The sequence below is a fragment of the Erythrolamprus reginae genome, unplaced genomic scaffold (genome assembly GCF_031021105.1).
Source record: "Erythrolamprus reginae isolate rEryReg1 unplaced genomic scaffold, rEryReg1.hap1 H_50, whole genome shotgun sequence".
In the NCBI taxonomy this organism is placed as follows: Eukaryota; Metazoa; Chordata; class Lepidosauria; order Squamata; family Dipsadidae; genus Erythrolamprus; species Erythrolamprus reginae.
Window position 1 is genome coordinate 161,919 of NW_027248507.1, and position 15,997 is coordinate 177,915.

The 15,997-nt window shown below is 39.5% G+C and overlaps 1 protein-coding gene across 1 annotated transcript; it reads left to right on the top strand.

Moving 5' to 3' along the window:
• Positions 1-13,311: 13,311 nt before the first annotated feature.
• LOC139155746 (calcium homeostasis modulator protein 3-like) lies at positions 13,312-15,733 on the top strand. The gene is made up of 3 exons (XM_070731020.1): positions 13,312-13,638; positions 14,383-14,644; positions 15,245-15,733. Exons 1-3 carry the CDS (start codon positions 13,352-13,354, stop codon positions 15,659-15,661), a joined length of 966 nt encoding a protein of 321 aa, XP_070587121.1. The 5' UTR covers positions 13,312-13,351; the 3' UTR covers positions 15,662-15,733.
• Positions 15,734-15,997: the final 264 nt, after the last annotated feature.

The window sequence follows — 15,997 nt, forward strand, 5'->3', positions numbered from 1 at the left end:
GGTCATGACAGCTGTCAGCCTTGATAGCTTCAAGGCAGGATTAGACAGACTCATGGATGCCAAGTGTATCAGTGGTTATTGAAACGGATGTCCATGTGCCCACTCTATGTTGGTTGAGGCAGGCAGGATTCACTTGAGTACCATTTGTTGGGGGGTCAAGGGAAAGGGAGGGTCTTGCCTTCTCTTTCTGCTCAAGATCCTCATGGACAATTGGTGGGCCATTGTGTGACACAAATGCTGGACTCGATGGGCTTTTGGCCTGATTCAGCATGGCTCTTCTTATGAATAACTGACTTTCATAATTTATTTCTTAATATCAGTGGATTAAAATTCCATCCAATCTTATCTGAAAGGCATAGGTTGCACTAGAGCAGTGTTTCCCAACCTTTTTTGAGCTGCGGCACATTATTCATATTTTCAAAATCCTGGGGAACATTGAAAAGGGGGGGACGGGCTAAAGAAAAGTTTGGACAAAAAAACCTCTCTTCCTCCCTTTCGCTCTATTTCTCCCTCTTTCTCTCTTTTCCTTCCTTCCCTTCTTTCTCTCTCTCCATCCCTCTTTCTTTCTTCCTCTCTTTTTTGCTCTCTTTCTCTCTCCCTCCTTCCCTTCCTCTATGTCTTTCTCTCTCCCTTGCTCTCTCTCTCTCTCTCTTGCTATCTCTTTCTTGCTTTTTTCTCTCTTTCTTCTCTCTCTCTCTTTCACTGTCTCTTGCTATATGTCTCTTTCTTTCTCTTTGCCTCTCTTGCTATCTCTCTTTCTTTCTCTCTTTCTCTCTCTCTGTCTCTCTTGCTATGTCTCTCTTTCTTTCTCTCTCTCTCTGCCTCTCTTGCTATCTCTCTCTTTCTCTCTTTCTCGCTGTCTCTCTCTGCCTCTCTTGCTGTCTCTCTTTCTCGCTCTGTCTCTCTTTCTCTGCCTCTCTTGCTATGTCTCTCTTTCTCTCTCTCTCTGCCTCTCTTATATGTCTCTCTTTCTTTCTCTCTCTCTCTCTCAGCTGACTGCAAGCGGGAGCCCTGACGGTGGCAGCTGGACGTGCTGCTGGACGCCGTATATGCCAGGCCCGCAGCGCCAACATGTACAGCGTCCAGCAACACGTCCAACTGCCACCGTCAGGGCTCCCGCTTGCAGTCAGCTGAGAGAGAGAGAGAGCTCCCTCTTGCCGCTGCCTGGAGCTCCCTCTCACCGCTGCCATCTCCCCGCGACTGCCTGTGGCCACTGCAGCCACCCTCCCCCCGCTCCCACCGTCAGTGCCCTCCCACCGGGCCCCAAAGGACACTTGCCGCCGACGCCAGGGAAGCTCCAGCTGGGCGGGGCGCTGCCGGTGCCTCCGTCCTGGGGCTCCCACTTGCAGCAGTCCCCCGGCTCCTGCCTGATGCCGCGGTTTTCGGCGCTCTCATGCTGGGCCCCAAAGAAGGAAGGCGGGAAAAAGGCGCGAAGAATGAAGCTCTCCTTTTTTCCGCCTTCCTTCTTTGGGGCCCAGCAGGAGAGCGCTGAAAACTACGGCATCGAGCAGGAGCCGGGGGACGGCTGCGAGCGGGAGCTCCAGGTTGGCACCGGCAGCACCCCGCCCAGCTGGAGCTTCCCTAGGAGCTTCGCGGCACACCTGACCGTGTCACCACACCAGTTGGGAAACACTGCATTAGAGAACATTGTGAATAACTTTTGTTATTATCTAGTTTGGGCACCTTTAGATGTTGCTCTCTGAATGTGTTGAACACTCAAATTCTCCAATGTGATAAATTTTGTACTAATACATCGTATGCTACCCTTTCATGTCAACATTTCAGCAACTAAACATTATAACTCTCTGTGTTTTCACGGCTGAAGTTGGTTAGGACTATTCTAAAGGGGAAATAAATCCAGGACTTATTTTTGCATACAACTTTTTTTAATCAGTTACTTAGTTTTATCATTTTCCCTTAAGTAACAAGATTGGAAGCAACTACCTCTCCATTTTTCCAGAATTGGATTGTAGAATACATGCCTTAGTAGAAGGGGTAAGAATTTCTCCAGGCTGGAGGGTTATATCAGGAGATTCAACCTGACTGGTACTGCCTAGAATAAATCTATTTTATGGATGAAACCTTTGCTGTAAGATTTTAAATTACTGTCTCCCTGCAAACAAGTAACATGATCCTTGATCATGAACTGGAATAATAAGGTAAAAATGTAACATATTGTGATAAACAATTAGACTAATCATAGCACTGTTCAACAAGCCTTAAAAGGAAGGAAGGAAGGAAGGAAGGAAGGAAGGAAGGAAGGAAGGAAGGAAGACTAGATTTACCTACTGTTTATCCCTAACAGGTTCTGTCACAATTCTTATCTATTTTATATCTTCTGCAAAAATAATTAGGAGATACAGCAACTCTATTAATTTGCTTGATGGGCCTTGCTTCATTTATGATTAAAGTAAAGCATAATGAGACAACCATTTTATAGGGAGGAGTATCCTTTTTACAAAATGGGCAGGGAGACAGTAATTTAAAGTCTTACAGCAAAGGTTTCATCCATAAAATACATTTTTTCTAGGCAGCCACAGTCAGGTTGAATCTCCTGATATATCCCTCCTGCCTGGAGAAATTCTTACCCCTTCTACTAAGGCATGCATCCTTCAATCCAATTCTGGAGAAATGGAGAGGAAGGTGCTTTCAATCTTGTTACTTAAGGTCAGAAGTATAAAAGTTCAGAAAAATTGTGTCAATTCTGAGCCAAACTCTTGTTATGTAATTATGCACAGCTTCATAGGACCATTGGATACAGTACTGTGGGTAAGAAGTCTTCAGTGATTATTCCAACTTTAACCATTTTATGCATTTAATAACAACAGACTAGGGGTGGAAAATAAGATAGCAATTGATCCATCCTCTGTTCTTCATTAGGAAGGATACAGTTTGGTGAATAGGAGCAATGTACCCAACATGGACCTGGAAGGTTAAAACACCTGGCAGAAGAATGCAATGGTAAATCACTTTGCAATTTAAGGGGAAATTAGATGAAGGAATAGCTGTAATTTCCATCTCTGCCCAACAACCATATCCTGCAGCAAATTATCTGAGAGGGAAGTGTACCATGCAAAAAAAAAGGAGGAGGAGAAGGTGGGGTTCATCTTCAAAAAGGCAAATCAGCTATTTTCAATAAAACATTCTTAGTTAATTTTAAAGTAAAGTATTTCCTCATCTTTGCACATTGCCTGTCTTCAACTCATGCCATCCAGATGTGCTAGATTATCACTTATCATTTTAAGCCAGCATGCTGTATATGCAAACTGAGGATAGTAGAAACTGAAATTGTATGAAGGGCACAATGCAAAAAAAAAAGAGAAGTGGGGCAAAAGCCATGTTTCCTTTCTCTTTTCTTGTTTTCTGTTTAGCCTCACACAGCAGGCTTTTTATCCTCATGCATATTTCTCTTGTTAGAAATCCGAGTTGAAGATTGTGGAGAGCTTTCACATTAGGCCTAAGGCTATGTTTACTACACTGAGCACACTTTAAAAATGATTTTGAGGAAATGTTTCCAAGCATATAAAAGCATAGCAACTCTTAGCTATTCATTAAACAGCCCAACAATTGGGGCTGCTTTAAAGTCACATTATTTTTAGGGGATTGATTCCTTAAAATAGCAGCATTTTTCCTTCATATATTCATGTAGAAACCAAAAGGAAAGATGGGGTTGCTTTCCTAACTTTGAGAAAAGTAAGGTCCATCTGATCATGCAGGATATTATGCCCTTTTGGCTAAAAAAAATATCAAAGCATGCACAGGGTGAATGTTTGCTTCAATTAAATATATTAGTCAACATTTGGCACAAAGGTATGAGAATAAGAATGAGTACATTTTTAAAAAATATCAACTCAATTATTTCTTATTGCAACTTACTAGAAACTCCATCTGGTCAATAGGGAAAGAAAAAAATATCAACAGTCATCCCACTTATTGATTGTCAATAAATAAAATTCCCTGCCCTCTGAACAAATTATGCAAATCCAATACCCTTAAATCTCAGCCATATTTTCCTCCTCCAGTTCATTTTCCTAATTTGTACCCAAAATGTTCAGTTACTCCTAAAAGCAAATCTTAAAACCAAAATCAGAAAATAAAACACTGCAGAAAGGATAGTGACAGTAAATCAAAATCATAAAATGTTGTGATAAATAATAATAACAGAAGTTGTAGATTGGCACTGAAATGTGCCTAATGAGCCTTTAAGTTTGATTATCTGAAAAAAATATGTTTAACATAATGAGGGTCTCTTTTTCTGATGTCAGGAAAATTGGGAAATAGCTCTAGGATTTGGCATGTATATCAGACCTAACTCACACAGTTCCACTAGATAGGTTCATAAGTAAATGCATTTTTGCAGTTCTCAAATTCAACATGCTAAAAGCAATATGAGGTTGAATTCAGGGAGGCCCTTCTCTAAGAACAAAGCCTCCCGTTGGCAAATGGATACGCTTTTATCCATTTAGAACAATTGTATTGCTTAAAAGAATGGAAATCTGTCAATATGTTTCTCTCTGCCTTTGAACCATTTCTTAACATGAGCTCTTGCCAAGGTTTTCAAGATACTGTACTTGCTCTATCAGGATATTAGACAAGGTCACACATAATAAATTGATTGTTCCCTGATTGCTCATTTGTACCCTATGACAATAATTAAGTGTTGCACCTTATGATTCTTGACAAATGTATCTTGTCTTTTTATGTAGACTGAGAGCATATGCACCAAAGACAAATTCCTTGTGTGTCCAATCACACTTGCCCAATAAAGAATTATATTCTGTTCTAAAATAATAATAATCTATGAGGCTGTCCTGGAGCTCACATATTGCAGCTTTAAAAGGAGAAGCATCATTTCTTTTATTGGTAATCCCAGGATTCATTCCATATTATACTTTTTAAAAAAAAATCAGTATTACTTGTAGTGTTTCAGCTGTACAAAAATAATGCTTTGATATAATTCCTTACAGATTCACCTAAGCAGTATAAAGCCACCTTCATTTTTCTATCAGTTTGCCAACATTATTGGATTGAGTCATGAATAGTAGTCCCCGGGGGAGGTTTATTGACAGCCTGGTGCTTGTAATCAGCATTTTACTGTGATCTTTATGTTAGCAAGGCTGTCATCCATCTCATCAACAGGATCTGCACATAAGAAAAACAAACATTCAGAAGTTATTTTTAACTTATTTTTTAATATTTTAAAACCACTGTAATCCACAACAGAATTTGTCTCTGAAGCATTATAGTTAGTGATACAATCTCTGGGGAGGAATAATATATATATTGCATGAGATTGGAATTTAATCAGATTATCCTGACACCACTTTTAAGCTATGTGGTATATGACTGTTTCAAAAATCATGCAGGGTTCTGTAATATAAGCAGGGAAAATCAGGTTGATAAACTCAGAAAATGGAATATAAATCCAATTAATAAAATAAATAAAAATAAACTAGAAGAAGCAGATGGGGAGAAAGCTAACAAGGAACATTGACATAAAGTCATTTAACTGCATATTGGTCACTAGAACTGTATAAACCCTTTATCCAGCCTGATGATGTGCTATGTCTGATGCTTAGAATTTGAAAATTTGCAAGGTCAATACACCTGGAAAATGTAATATGTATACAGTATTTGCTGCTTCTTTAGAGCAACATATCTTCCTTCACTATGCTTTCTGTGGAAACAAGGGGAAGCCTATATTACAAGCACACCATCCATCTCAATTTTTCCCATATTCAGAATTATTTCTGAAACTTCTTTTCTGCCAACCTATAGAAGAAATAGCATTTGGTGAACAATTTTTTTTTAGCAGTTACCAAGGCCTTCTAGAACTGAACTTCTGAAATTTAGCAGCAGTTTCCTGCTGATTTTCAATACGAAACCAAAGAAAACCTTCAGTTAAAGAACATTGTCACATATTTTAATAAATCCACAAACTTCTCCACCAACTTGAGTGAAATATTCCCAATCTGCCAAAAGCAAGTGCATGAAAGTAAAAAGTGTACAAAAAGGTTGTTTACTGCTGTACAGAGGTTAAAGTGTTGGACTTAGAAGGAGATCAGGTGTTATTCAATTCTTGACCATGAGGCTAACCTATTTCACAGAGTTATAGGGGGGATCTAAGGGGCACCAGCCATACGCTGCCTTAAATTCCAGAATGAGATGGTGGGACATACATATATAAGGTAAAGAACAAGAGCCAGTCAAAATACCAATTTAAAAACCAAGAGAACATGAGTTCTAATCCTGGTTTAGTACAAAGCCATCTAGATCAGGGGTCTCCAACCTTGGCAACTTTAAGACTTGTGGACTTCAGCTCCCAGAGTTCCTCAGCCAGCAAAGGTCTGGGAGCTGAAGTCCACAAGTCTTAAAGTTGCCAAGGTTGGAGACCCCTGATCTAGATGACCTTGGGCCACTCATTCTGTCTGACCTAGGAAGGAGACACTGGAAAGTCATTTCTCAAATATTGCCAAGAAAACTGCAGGCACTTATTCGGGTAATTTCCAAGGATCTATACTGACTTGAAGGCACACAGACTCAGGTACAAAGATCTTAATTAAATATGTAGGTAATTTAATAGAGAAATTGAGGCAAAGATAAAGTAAAATCAGGTAAGATTGGTAAAACTTTCACATTTTTAAAATTAGGTTTGTTCTTAAATGTATTATAGGAGGAGAGCCACGGTAATCAATGGTAGTAAAAAATAAGAATCTGTCTGGTATCATCTTTTCAAAGTAATACATTTTATTAAAAGGCATAAGTTTTAATGAGCTAAACTCATTTCATCACAGAACCACTCCATGCATCTACGAAAGTACAATGCAGGCTCGCAAGTGCTTATGCCTTTAAAAATGAAATGTGTTAGTCTGAAAGATGCTATCAAACTCTTTCTTAGACTTAAATTTAGTTAGGCTATTCCTCACTTTTTCCTCATTACAGAAGTGCAATGAAATGAAAAACACTTTGCTGAACTAAAAATAAAAAGGACCATCTTTCTTCTTCATACAGTTATCAGGCCAGCTTTGCTAGAGATCAGCAATTCTCTTCTGGAGTTTATCATTTACATGTCATTGTACCCCAGCCTTACTTCTGTACTGTGGTTTATTAAGCTAATGACATTCTCTGAAAATTTCCACTTCAGTGAATGCTCAGTGAGCCTTTAGTAACTCCATCACTAGCAAAAGTGTTAAAGCTTCATGGCAGTTGGTTAAAAGAAGAATAACTGGGGGGGGGGGGTGTATTTTTTCTCTTCCTTTAGCATGACCCATCTGAATTCAACAGTATTTATTTATTTTATTTTTATTTATTCGGGTTTTTTTAATGCCGCCCTATTGCTTAGACTCAAGGCGGCTTACAACATGTTAACAATAGCACTTTTTAACAGAGCCAGCACATTACCTCCACAATCCGGGTCCTCATTTTACCCACCTCGGAAGAATGGAAGGCTGAGATTTGAACCGCTGACCTGCAGATCTAGCAGTCAGCTTTAGTGGCCTGCAGTACTGCACTCTACCCATTGCGCCACCTCAAGAACTCTCTAAAAAGATTAAGGATTGGGATTTAAAAACATCAATACTTGTAACAAGGTTGTTGCTTTTTGAGAGTAGTGAAAATGCAACTATTGTACTACAAAATCTGATTATTTAATTGTAGGCTAAAATATCTGAAGTAGCATAAAATAAAAGAAATAATTCTCAAGTTCTCCAATAGTTGGACACTGCAACACTTTCACAGCTGCATGATTCAGCCTTGCCTTCCTTCAATTGGTTTGCCTGCTATCTCAAGACTATACACACACACACACACACAAAACAGCACAACCTAAGCATGAATCTATACATACACAAATAATAAACTAACTCTTTAAAGCAAATATTTCTATAATACAAACTTACCAAGGTTTGGGAGAAAATAGTGGATTATATAAATAGGATTGCTACCATATTTAGAGGATAGTATTCTTTGGAACTATATACCTAGTACGTAGACTCTGACAACCAAACAATGTAAATGCATTCTCTGGCTAAAAGGCTGATATTGCAGGCATGGGAAGATAAATGTACAGCTCCATGTATTGAATGGATTGAAGACTGACTGAATTTGGCACTTATAATCAAATTGTCTCTGAACATAGATTTTGTGTGTTAAGTATGAGCAGATATGGGACTCGTTTATATATAAAACAGTAGATTAAAAATGTATCTATATAAATATTATAAATATTCAGTCATTCAGTCATTCATTGCATTAGTTAGTTAGTTAGTTAGTTAGTTAGTTAGTTAGTTAGTTAGTTAGTTAGTTTTATAGGCCACCCTTCTCCAGGTGGACTCAGGGTCACTTTACAACCATAAAAGGACACTAATAATAAAAAAAAATACAGTTATAAAAGATAAAGTTTAAAACCCCAATATTAAGCATTCATCCATCATGCATTCATAGCTAATGGCCAGAGCAGAATATAATGCTCAACGACCCAAGGGCTGCTTGCAAACCTGTATTTTAAGGCCTTTCAAAAGGCCACTATGGTGGGGGCCATACAAATCTCCGGGGGAAGCTGGTTCCAGAGGACCAGAGCTGCCACAGAGAAGGCCCTTCCCCATGGCCTGGCCAGGCAACATTGCTTGGCTGACGAGACCTGGAGAAGGCCAACTCTTGGGCTCTGATCTGACTCTGGGTTCTGATCAGTGGCTGGGATTTATGAGGCAGAAGATGGTCCCACAAATAATATGGTCATAAGCCATGTAGGGCTTTATAGGTAATAACCAACACCTTGAATTATGTTTGGAGACCAATTGGAAGCCAGTGCAGCTCACAGAGTGATAGGAAAATCTATATATACCCATGACTGCTTGTGGCGCTGCATTCTGGATAAGTTGAAGTATTCGAACGTTCTTCAAGGGTAGCCCCATGTAGAGCGCATTGCAGCAATCAAGCCTCGAGGTGATAAGAGCATGAGTGACTGTGACAAGAGACTCCCTATTCAAATAGGGCCATAACTGGTGCATCTGTGGAACCTGTGGAAAAGTCCTCCTAGCCACAGCCAAGAGATGACATTCTAGCCTAGCTGTGGGTCTAGGAGGCCTCCCAAGTTGCAGACTCCCTCTGAAAGGGTCAAAATCCCCCTCCCAGAGTAATGGATAAACAGATGGACTGGTTCTTGGGAGACAGGACCCACAGCCACTCTGTCTTGTTGGGGTTGAGTTTGAACCTGTTGACTCCCATCCAGACCCTCACAGCCTCCAGGCACCGGCACATCATTTCCACTGCTTCACTGAACTGACACAGGATGGAAATATATAGCTGGGTGTTGTCAGTGTACTGTTAGAAACACACCCCGTGCCTTCCAATGTTCTCACCCAACATTTTCATGTAGATATTAAAGAGTAGGGAGAACCGACCCCTGAGGCACCCCACAATGGAAGGGCCTATGCACCAATCTCTTTCCCCCCACCAACATCGACTGCGACCAGCCGGAGAGGTAGGAAGAGAATCACCATAAATCGGTGCCTCACACTCCCACCCCTCCAGCTGGAGCAGAAGGATACCATGAACAGTGGTATCAAAAGCCACTGAGAGGTCAAGAAGCATCAGGATAGAAGAATATCCCCTATTCCAGTTCCACCAGAGATCATCCATCAGTGTAACCAAAGCAGTTTCAGTGCTGTAACCAGGCCTGAAACCAGACTGATAAGGATCTAGATAATCCGCTTAATCCAAGGACCGCAGGAGCTGGAGCTCCAATATATGTATTTGAAATATTTGCATTAGACAAATGTATATACAGAATTGTAACTGTTTGTTTTAATTATGTATCAGGTTTTTTCTTCAGTTATATTTCTTTCACTTTTTTGTCAAAAAAACTTATGTGCTTTTATGTGTTCTTTTTTATTTTATTTGACAACATGTGTATCATATCACTATTACCTTTTGCGTTTTGCTTTATTTCTACTTTTTCTACAAATTTTCTGTTGATTCTTCTGACAGGATTTTTATAGTTCTATTTCTTCCGAGGGCACTGTTTTGCTTACAACAATGCTATTATTTGTACTCTGTGGGATATTCGGTCAAATTGCCTAGAAATCTATCAGTTCCCCTTTTTAGACTGTGGTTAAATCACAGGCAAATCTGAAATGTAGATTGTGAGGTAGAAGGATCTTCCCCAGTGCACCTTGACATGTCATTAAAATATTTCTGAAGAAGATTTACTAATCTTTTGAAAAATCAATAAAATCAATTCTCAGAATAGTTAATTGACAGTCAACAGGCTAAATGATATGTCCAGGATGAAATAAACAGGATAGGCAGAGTTATTTCAATGCATTATATGACATTCCTCCCATTTTGCCACTTCTAACACACTGACCTGCCTTTTGGACTATTTCTGAACATGCATTTAATGTTTTTTTTTCCATTGGGAAACCCTGTCCAGAAATAGCACAACATGACACAGGCCAGTTGAAAAGTGGCTAAATCTTTTGTTCTAGCATCAGCCCATCCTTGTCCAAGTCCATTACACCACACACTAAGGTCAGCAAATGCTAATCTTTTCTCTCACCAGGATGTAATGCTCATTAGAAGGGGAAATGAAGTTCAAGAAATCCACCAACCACTACCTTTAAATTGCCCCGCAGTGATTTGGAAAGGAAAGGAATATTTATGAGCCTCAGTGCAGAGTCAGATAGAACTGTCCATAATACTGGGTGGAGATTGTGCCATTGAAGTTTGGAAAGGGGCAGACTGAGGTCATGACTTTTAAAGCCCTAAATGGCATTGGACCAGAGTACCTCTGGAACCGCCTGCTACCGCAAGAATCCCAGCGATTGATAAGGTCCCACAGAGTTGGCCTTCTCCGTGTCCTATCGACTAAACAATGTCATTTGGCGGGTCCCAGGGGAAGAGCCTTCTCTGTGGTGGCCCCGGCCCTCTGGAACCAACTCCCCCCCGGAGATTAGAACTGCCCCCACCCTTCCTGTCTTTCGTAAACTACTCAAGACTCACTTATACCGCCAGGCATGGGGGAGTTGAGACACCTTTCCCCCAGGCTTTTTTATACTTTGTTTTATGTTTGGTATGAATGTGCTGTTTGGTTTTTCAAAATAATAATATGGCTTTATATGTTTTTAATATTAGATTTGTTCCACTGCTATATTGTTTTTATTGCTGTTGTGAGCCGCCCCGAGTCTTCGGAGAGGGGCGGCATACAAATCTAATAAATAAAATAAAATAAAATAAAAATAAAATAAAGCTGCCATAGGTTAAAATCAGGAGAACTTAAAACAAAAATATTTTTTCAGATGAAAATGGGGAGACTAACACATATTAATAAAAAGAGTCACACACACAAACCCAGAAGATTAGATACTTCATTAATCATTTTCTATATATATCTTTCTATGTGTGTGTGTGCAATTAATTGCAGGTTTGAAATTGGAGAGGCAGATAATCATGCAATAGTTCCCAAAGAAAAAGCAACAGATGATTTTCTGAAGATGTTTTGTAGCTATTAAAAGGCAGCAAAAAAAGATTAATATTCAACTTTTTCAGAAGTTTACTGGGCAAGGCTTGTAAAATCTGTGGGGCTCCATCTAGTGCTCCTAAATCTTAGAAAGAGAATGGAGGGAACTGAAATATAAGACTCTTTCTAGAGCTACATCAGGAGTAGTAATCCTACAATCAGGGGATGGCTACTGCCGGGGTGGGGGACGAACACAGTGGGGTAGTGAAAATGGAGCTCCACCCCAGAGCACCCAATTTGCACTGAAAGATGTTGAAAGAAAATGCAGGGTGTCCTGCATAAGCCACACCCACAGTGTGGTAGTAAAATTTTTGGTAGCCCTTCACTGCCTATAATCCTCTGGATATTAGGATATGTAATTCTCCTCAGTCTCAACTAGTATAGACTGATTACAGTAGATGTTGGGAAAAACAGTCCAGCAACATTGAAGGGGCACAGAATTCCAATTTCTGTATTAAATCTTGTGTTTAGTTTTCCTTGTATTATTATTTTTATTATTATTTATTAGATTTGTATGCCGCCCCTCTCCGTAGACTCGGGGCGGCTCACAACAATAACAAGAGCAATGTAAGAACAAATCTAATAATTTAAAAAACACTAAAAAACCCATTATTAAAAGCAAACAAACACACAAACATTCCATGTATAAACTGTATAGGCCCGGGGGAGATGTCTCAGTTCCCCCATGCCTGGCAGCAGAGATGGGTCTTAAGAACTTTACGAAAGGCAAGGAGGGTGGGGGCAGTTCTAATCTTGGGGGGAGCTGGTTCCAGAGGGTCGGGGCCACCACAGAGAAGGCTCTTCTCCTGGGTCCCCCCAAACGACATTGTTTAGTCGACGGGACCCGGAGAAGGCCAACTCTGTGGGACCTAACCGGTCACTGGGATTCGTGCGGCAGAAGGCGGTCCCGGAGGTATTCTGGTCCGATGCCATGAAGGGCTTTATAGGTCATAACTAGCACTTTGAATTGTGCCCGGAAATTGATCGGCAAGCAATGCAGACTGCGGAGTGTTGGTTTAACATGGGTATTCTGTTCTATACAGTTGAAAAGCACTTCCTTACATTGTCCAATGTGCCCCAATCTCCCAATCCATGGCATTGCCTTATGGGTTTGTTTCTAAAACGAAACAAGAAAAAATTGTTTTAAAAAGTTTTTAAAAGTGAAATGGTGAGAGCAGGAGGCAAGTAGAGATGAGAGCTCTTGCCAGAGAAACAGCCATAGTGTTGAATGCTGCACTAGAAATCCTACAGCATCTTCTCTGAGAAGAACAGGGAGGAGCCTTGTAAACAAACACTCTCATTTGATTATCCTGCTTCCTCATTGTGCACAGGGACCATTGGGAAAAAGGAAATAAGGAAGAACTCTGGTCATTTAAACACTCTTTACAGTGCACCAGCTACAGACCCTGCAACTGATAGGAAATCCTGCATTATAGGTGAGGCGTGTTGGTATACAGAATTCTGCAATTTTCTCCCTGTTCTTTAAATGGAGACAGTGGAGAGAAGTCTTTTTTTTTAATGATCCAACAATACACAGATAAACAACTTTGCTAATGAGGACTGATTAAGAAGGCTTCTAAATACAAGAACAAGAAGGACACAATAAAGTGTTATTATATAAAAGAAAATGAGATTTTAGGACAACCAAAAAGGATTGAAAATTTCAGGACAACCGAAAAGGATTGAAAAAGGAGTGAAAATCTGACTACTGCACTGTGTTCTTCCTGCCCATTGTCCTACTAACTTAAGACCTTGCAGAGCTTTCCTAACGTAACCTACTGAAGACCACTGCCAGGAAATCAGAACTTGCCAGTGCTGAAATCCTTTGACAACATGGATCGATTCCAGATGGTCTTCCAGTACTTCCAGTCTAATTCAGAGTCAGTGACAAATGGGATCTGTGGGCTATTAGCATTGGCAAGTGTGAAGATTTACACCATCTTTGATTTCAATTGCCCCTGCCTTGTTAAATACAACACGGCCTATGGCTTGGGAATAATGTTTATCCCACCTATAGCCCTTTTTCTCTGTGGGCTCATCGTCAACAGGCAATTTGTTATGATGCTTGAGGAGTGGAGGAGACCAACTGGAGATAGAAGGAAGAATCCATCCATTATCAGGTGGGAGATTCCAATGATTTTAATTGCAAGAATCCGATTACTTAAATAATGTGTTTATTTTAAAACTGCAAAGTACTTAGATAATTCAATTTCCAGCATCTTCTTCTTTCTCTGGCAGTTTTTTTTTCCTGGCACTTTAATTCCTGGAATGTTATATTATATATTCCAGGAAATAAAATTCTTTTTATGTTTTTAAAATTAAACATATTTGGCAGGGATGTTTTAGATTAGGGCTGAAAGAAGAGGGTTTTAAGAATTTTACTTTGCCTTGTTTTTTTTGTATAGCTAGACTCCTCCTTTGGTATTTGTTTATACAGCAATACATTTATATACTAATCTGTAAAATAATAGTTGGGTAAACCATTATTTTATAATTCTTCTGAATTTTTTTCTTTCTTCTCTGAAATATGTTATGCCAAATAAATAAACTTATCATTTCTATTTGGTTTTCTTCTGTTTGGTCTCTGCATACTTTCTTCTTTATTTCTGTTACATGTTTCCACTTTCTACAAAAATAATTTGGTCTTTATAGATGCATTGCACAGAAATATACATAGCAAAGTAGATTCATGCAGACAAAACTAATGGCACAGTCAACATATTCAATGTTAACTTGCATAATATTCCTTTCTTGATGATAACCCTCTATGATTCTATCACTCTTTTTGTAATACAGTATTCCCCTTTGTTCTCTTCAATTTATGATGTAATAGATAAATATGTTACTGTCTGTCCAATTCACAGGTACATGTGTTCTTCTGTTATGCAACGTGCTATGATAGCACCCACCGTTTGGATCCTAGTCACCCTCCTTGATGGGAAATGTTTTGTCTGTGCCTTCAGCAATTCCATTGATCCTGAGAAATTTCCAGAGTTTGCTGCCAACATCACCAGCTATGATGCCTTACAACACTTTCTTGCCAAAATCCCATGCAAACAGGATGAGTTGATGAGGAATAACACTTCTCGCAAGGTAGTGTCCAGGTATCTCAAATGCTGTTCACAAGTAAGTAACAGGCATTTATTGGCATTGGATCCTGTGAGAAATATTATTTCAATCCAATACCCAATAAACACATTGAGCCACAAATCCTGTCATTCTTCACCTTCTGGCTAAATGGGGATTTTTAAAAAACTGTACAAAATACCTTGGAATAAGTTTCTTATTCCAGTTTATAAATAAAAAATATATCTAAAATTAAGTTTTCAAAAGAATTATCTCTATTCATTGTATCAGATTTTCCAAACATGCTAGAATTACAACTTCCAGAGTTCCCAGTGGAAACCTGGATATTCTAATAGTTGTAACTCCATTGCAATTTCATCAGGGTCAGAAGAATATTTTATACTTATATTATACCACCTCGCTTCTACTCTGCACTTAGCTTTTTCCTTTTTTACCCCCAACATTTATTTCTGACAAAAATGTGATTTCTCCTCAAGATTGTTACAAACAAAGTTATATTATTATGATATAGATTCACTGACCCTGGGAACTGGTGTGAAACTTGAAGTTGCATGAAGGATGTAGAGCCAACCTTGGGTTGGGTTTCATCTTCTTGTTGTAAATCCAAAGGCTCTCAATCTGCTTGTCATTTCCTTCCAGGCTTTTGGTTGGAGTCTTCTTTTAATCCTCATCGTGATGGCCTTCCTTGCTCGTTGTCTCAAGCCCTGCTTCAACCATGCCGCCTTTTTGAAAACCCGCTACTGGAGCAATTACATTGACCTTGAACAAAAAATATTTGAAGAGACCTGCTGTGAACAAACGCGGGATTTTGCACACAAGTGTATCCTCCATTTCTTTGAGAGCATGCAGACAGAAATCAAACTCAGGCGGTTTAATGTCTACACAGAAGAAAAGGGAGCAAAAGCAAAGGAAAATACTCATTTGAGTGGCATCACTAGCCAGGAGCAGATAAGCAAATTTCTTCTAGCCTGGTACAATAGGAAACCTCCAATGGATTTGAGCCAAGCCTACAGACAAAGAGATGGTCCCTTTGTATTGGACAGGCAGCAGAATTAACAGGTACCATCCCCAGCCAATCAAACAGATGTTTAAAAGAAAATTGAAACAGGGGCATCTCACACTTAGAAAATCCCCAAGTCACATGGCTCCCTACAGCAACAGGGGTCTACTGCCTTCATCTGCAAGACTAAGCAGCTGAACTTTTCCAAACAGCAACTGGAATTATTGAAATAGTTGAATTTATTTTATCAAGTTTATTGCTTTGTTTCTACATTTATTTGTTTATTGGACTTATACCATCCTTCTCCAAGGACATTGTCCATAGATCATTAAACAGAACACACCATGGCCAGAGTGTATTGTTTCTCAGACAATATTGGCTTACATATAACT

Excerpts from the sequence above, each read along its gene's own strand:
- LOC139155746 (XM_070731020.1), top strand. The coding sequence starts at position 13,352 with ATGGATCGATTCCAGATGGTCTTCCAGTACTTCCAGTCTAATTCAGAG. Across the intron at positions 13,639-14,382 it reads AAGAATCCATCCATTATCAG|GTACATGTGTTCTTCTGTTA; the intron begins GTGGGAGATTCC and ends TCCAATTCACAG. Across the intron at positions 14,645-15,244 it reads ATCTCAAATGCTGTTCACAA|GCTTTTGGTTGGAGTCTTCT; the intron begins GTAAGTAACAGG and ends ATTTCCTTCCAG.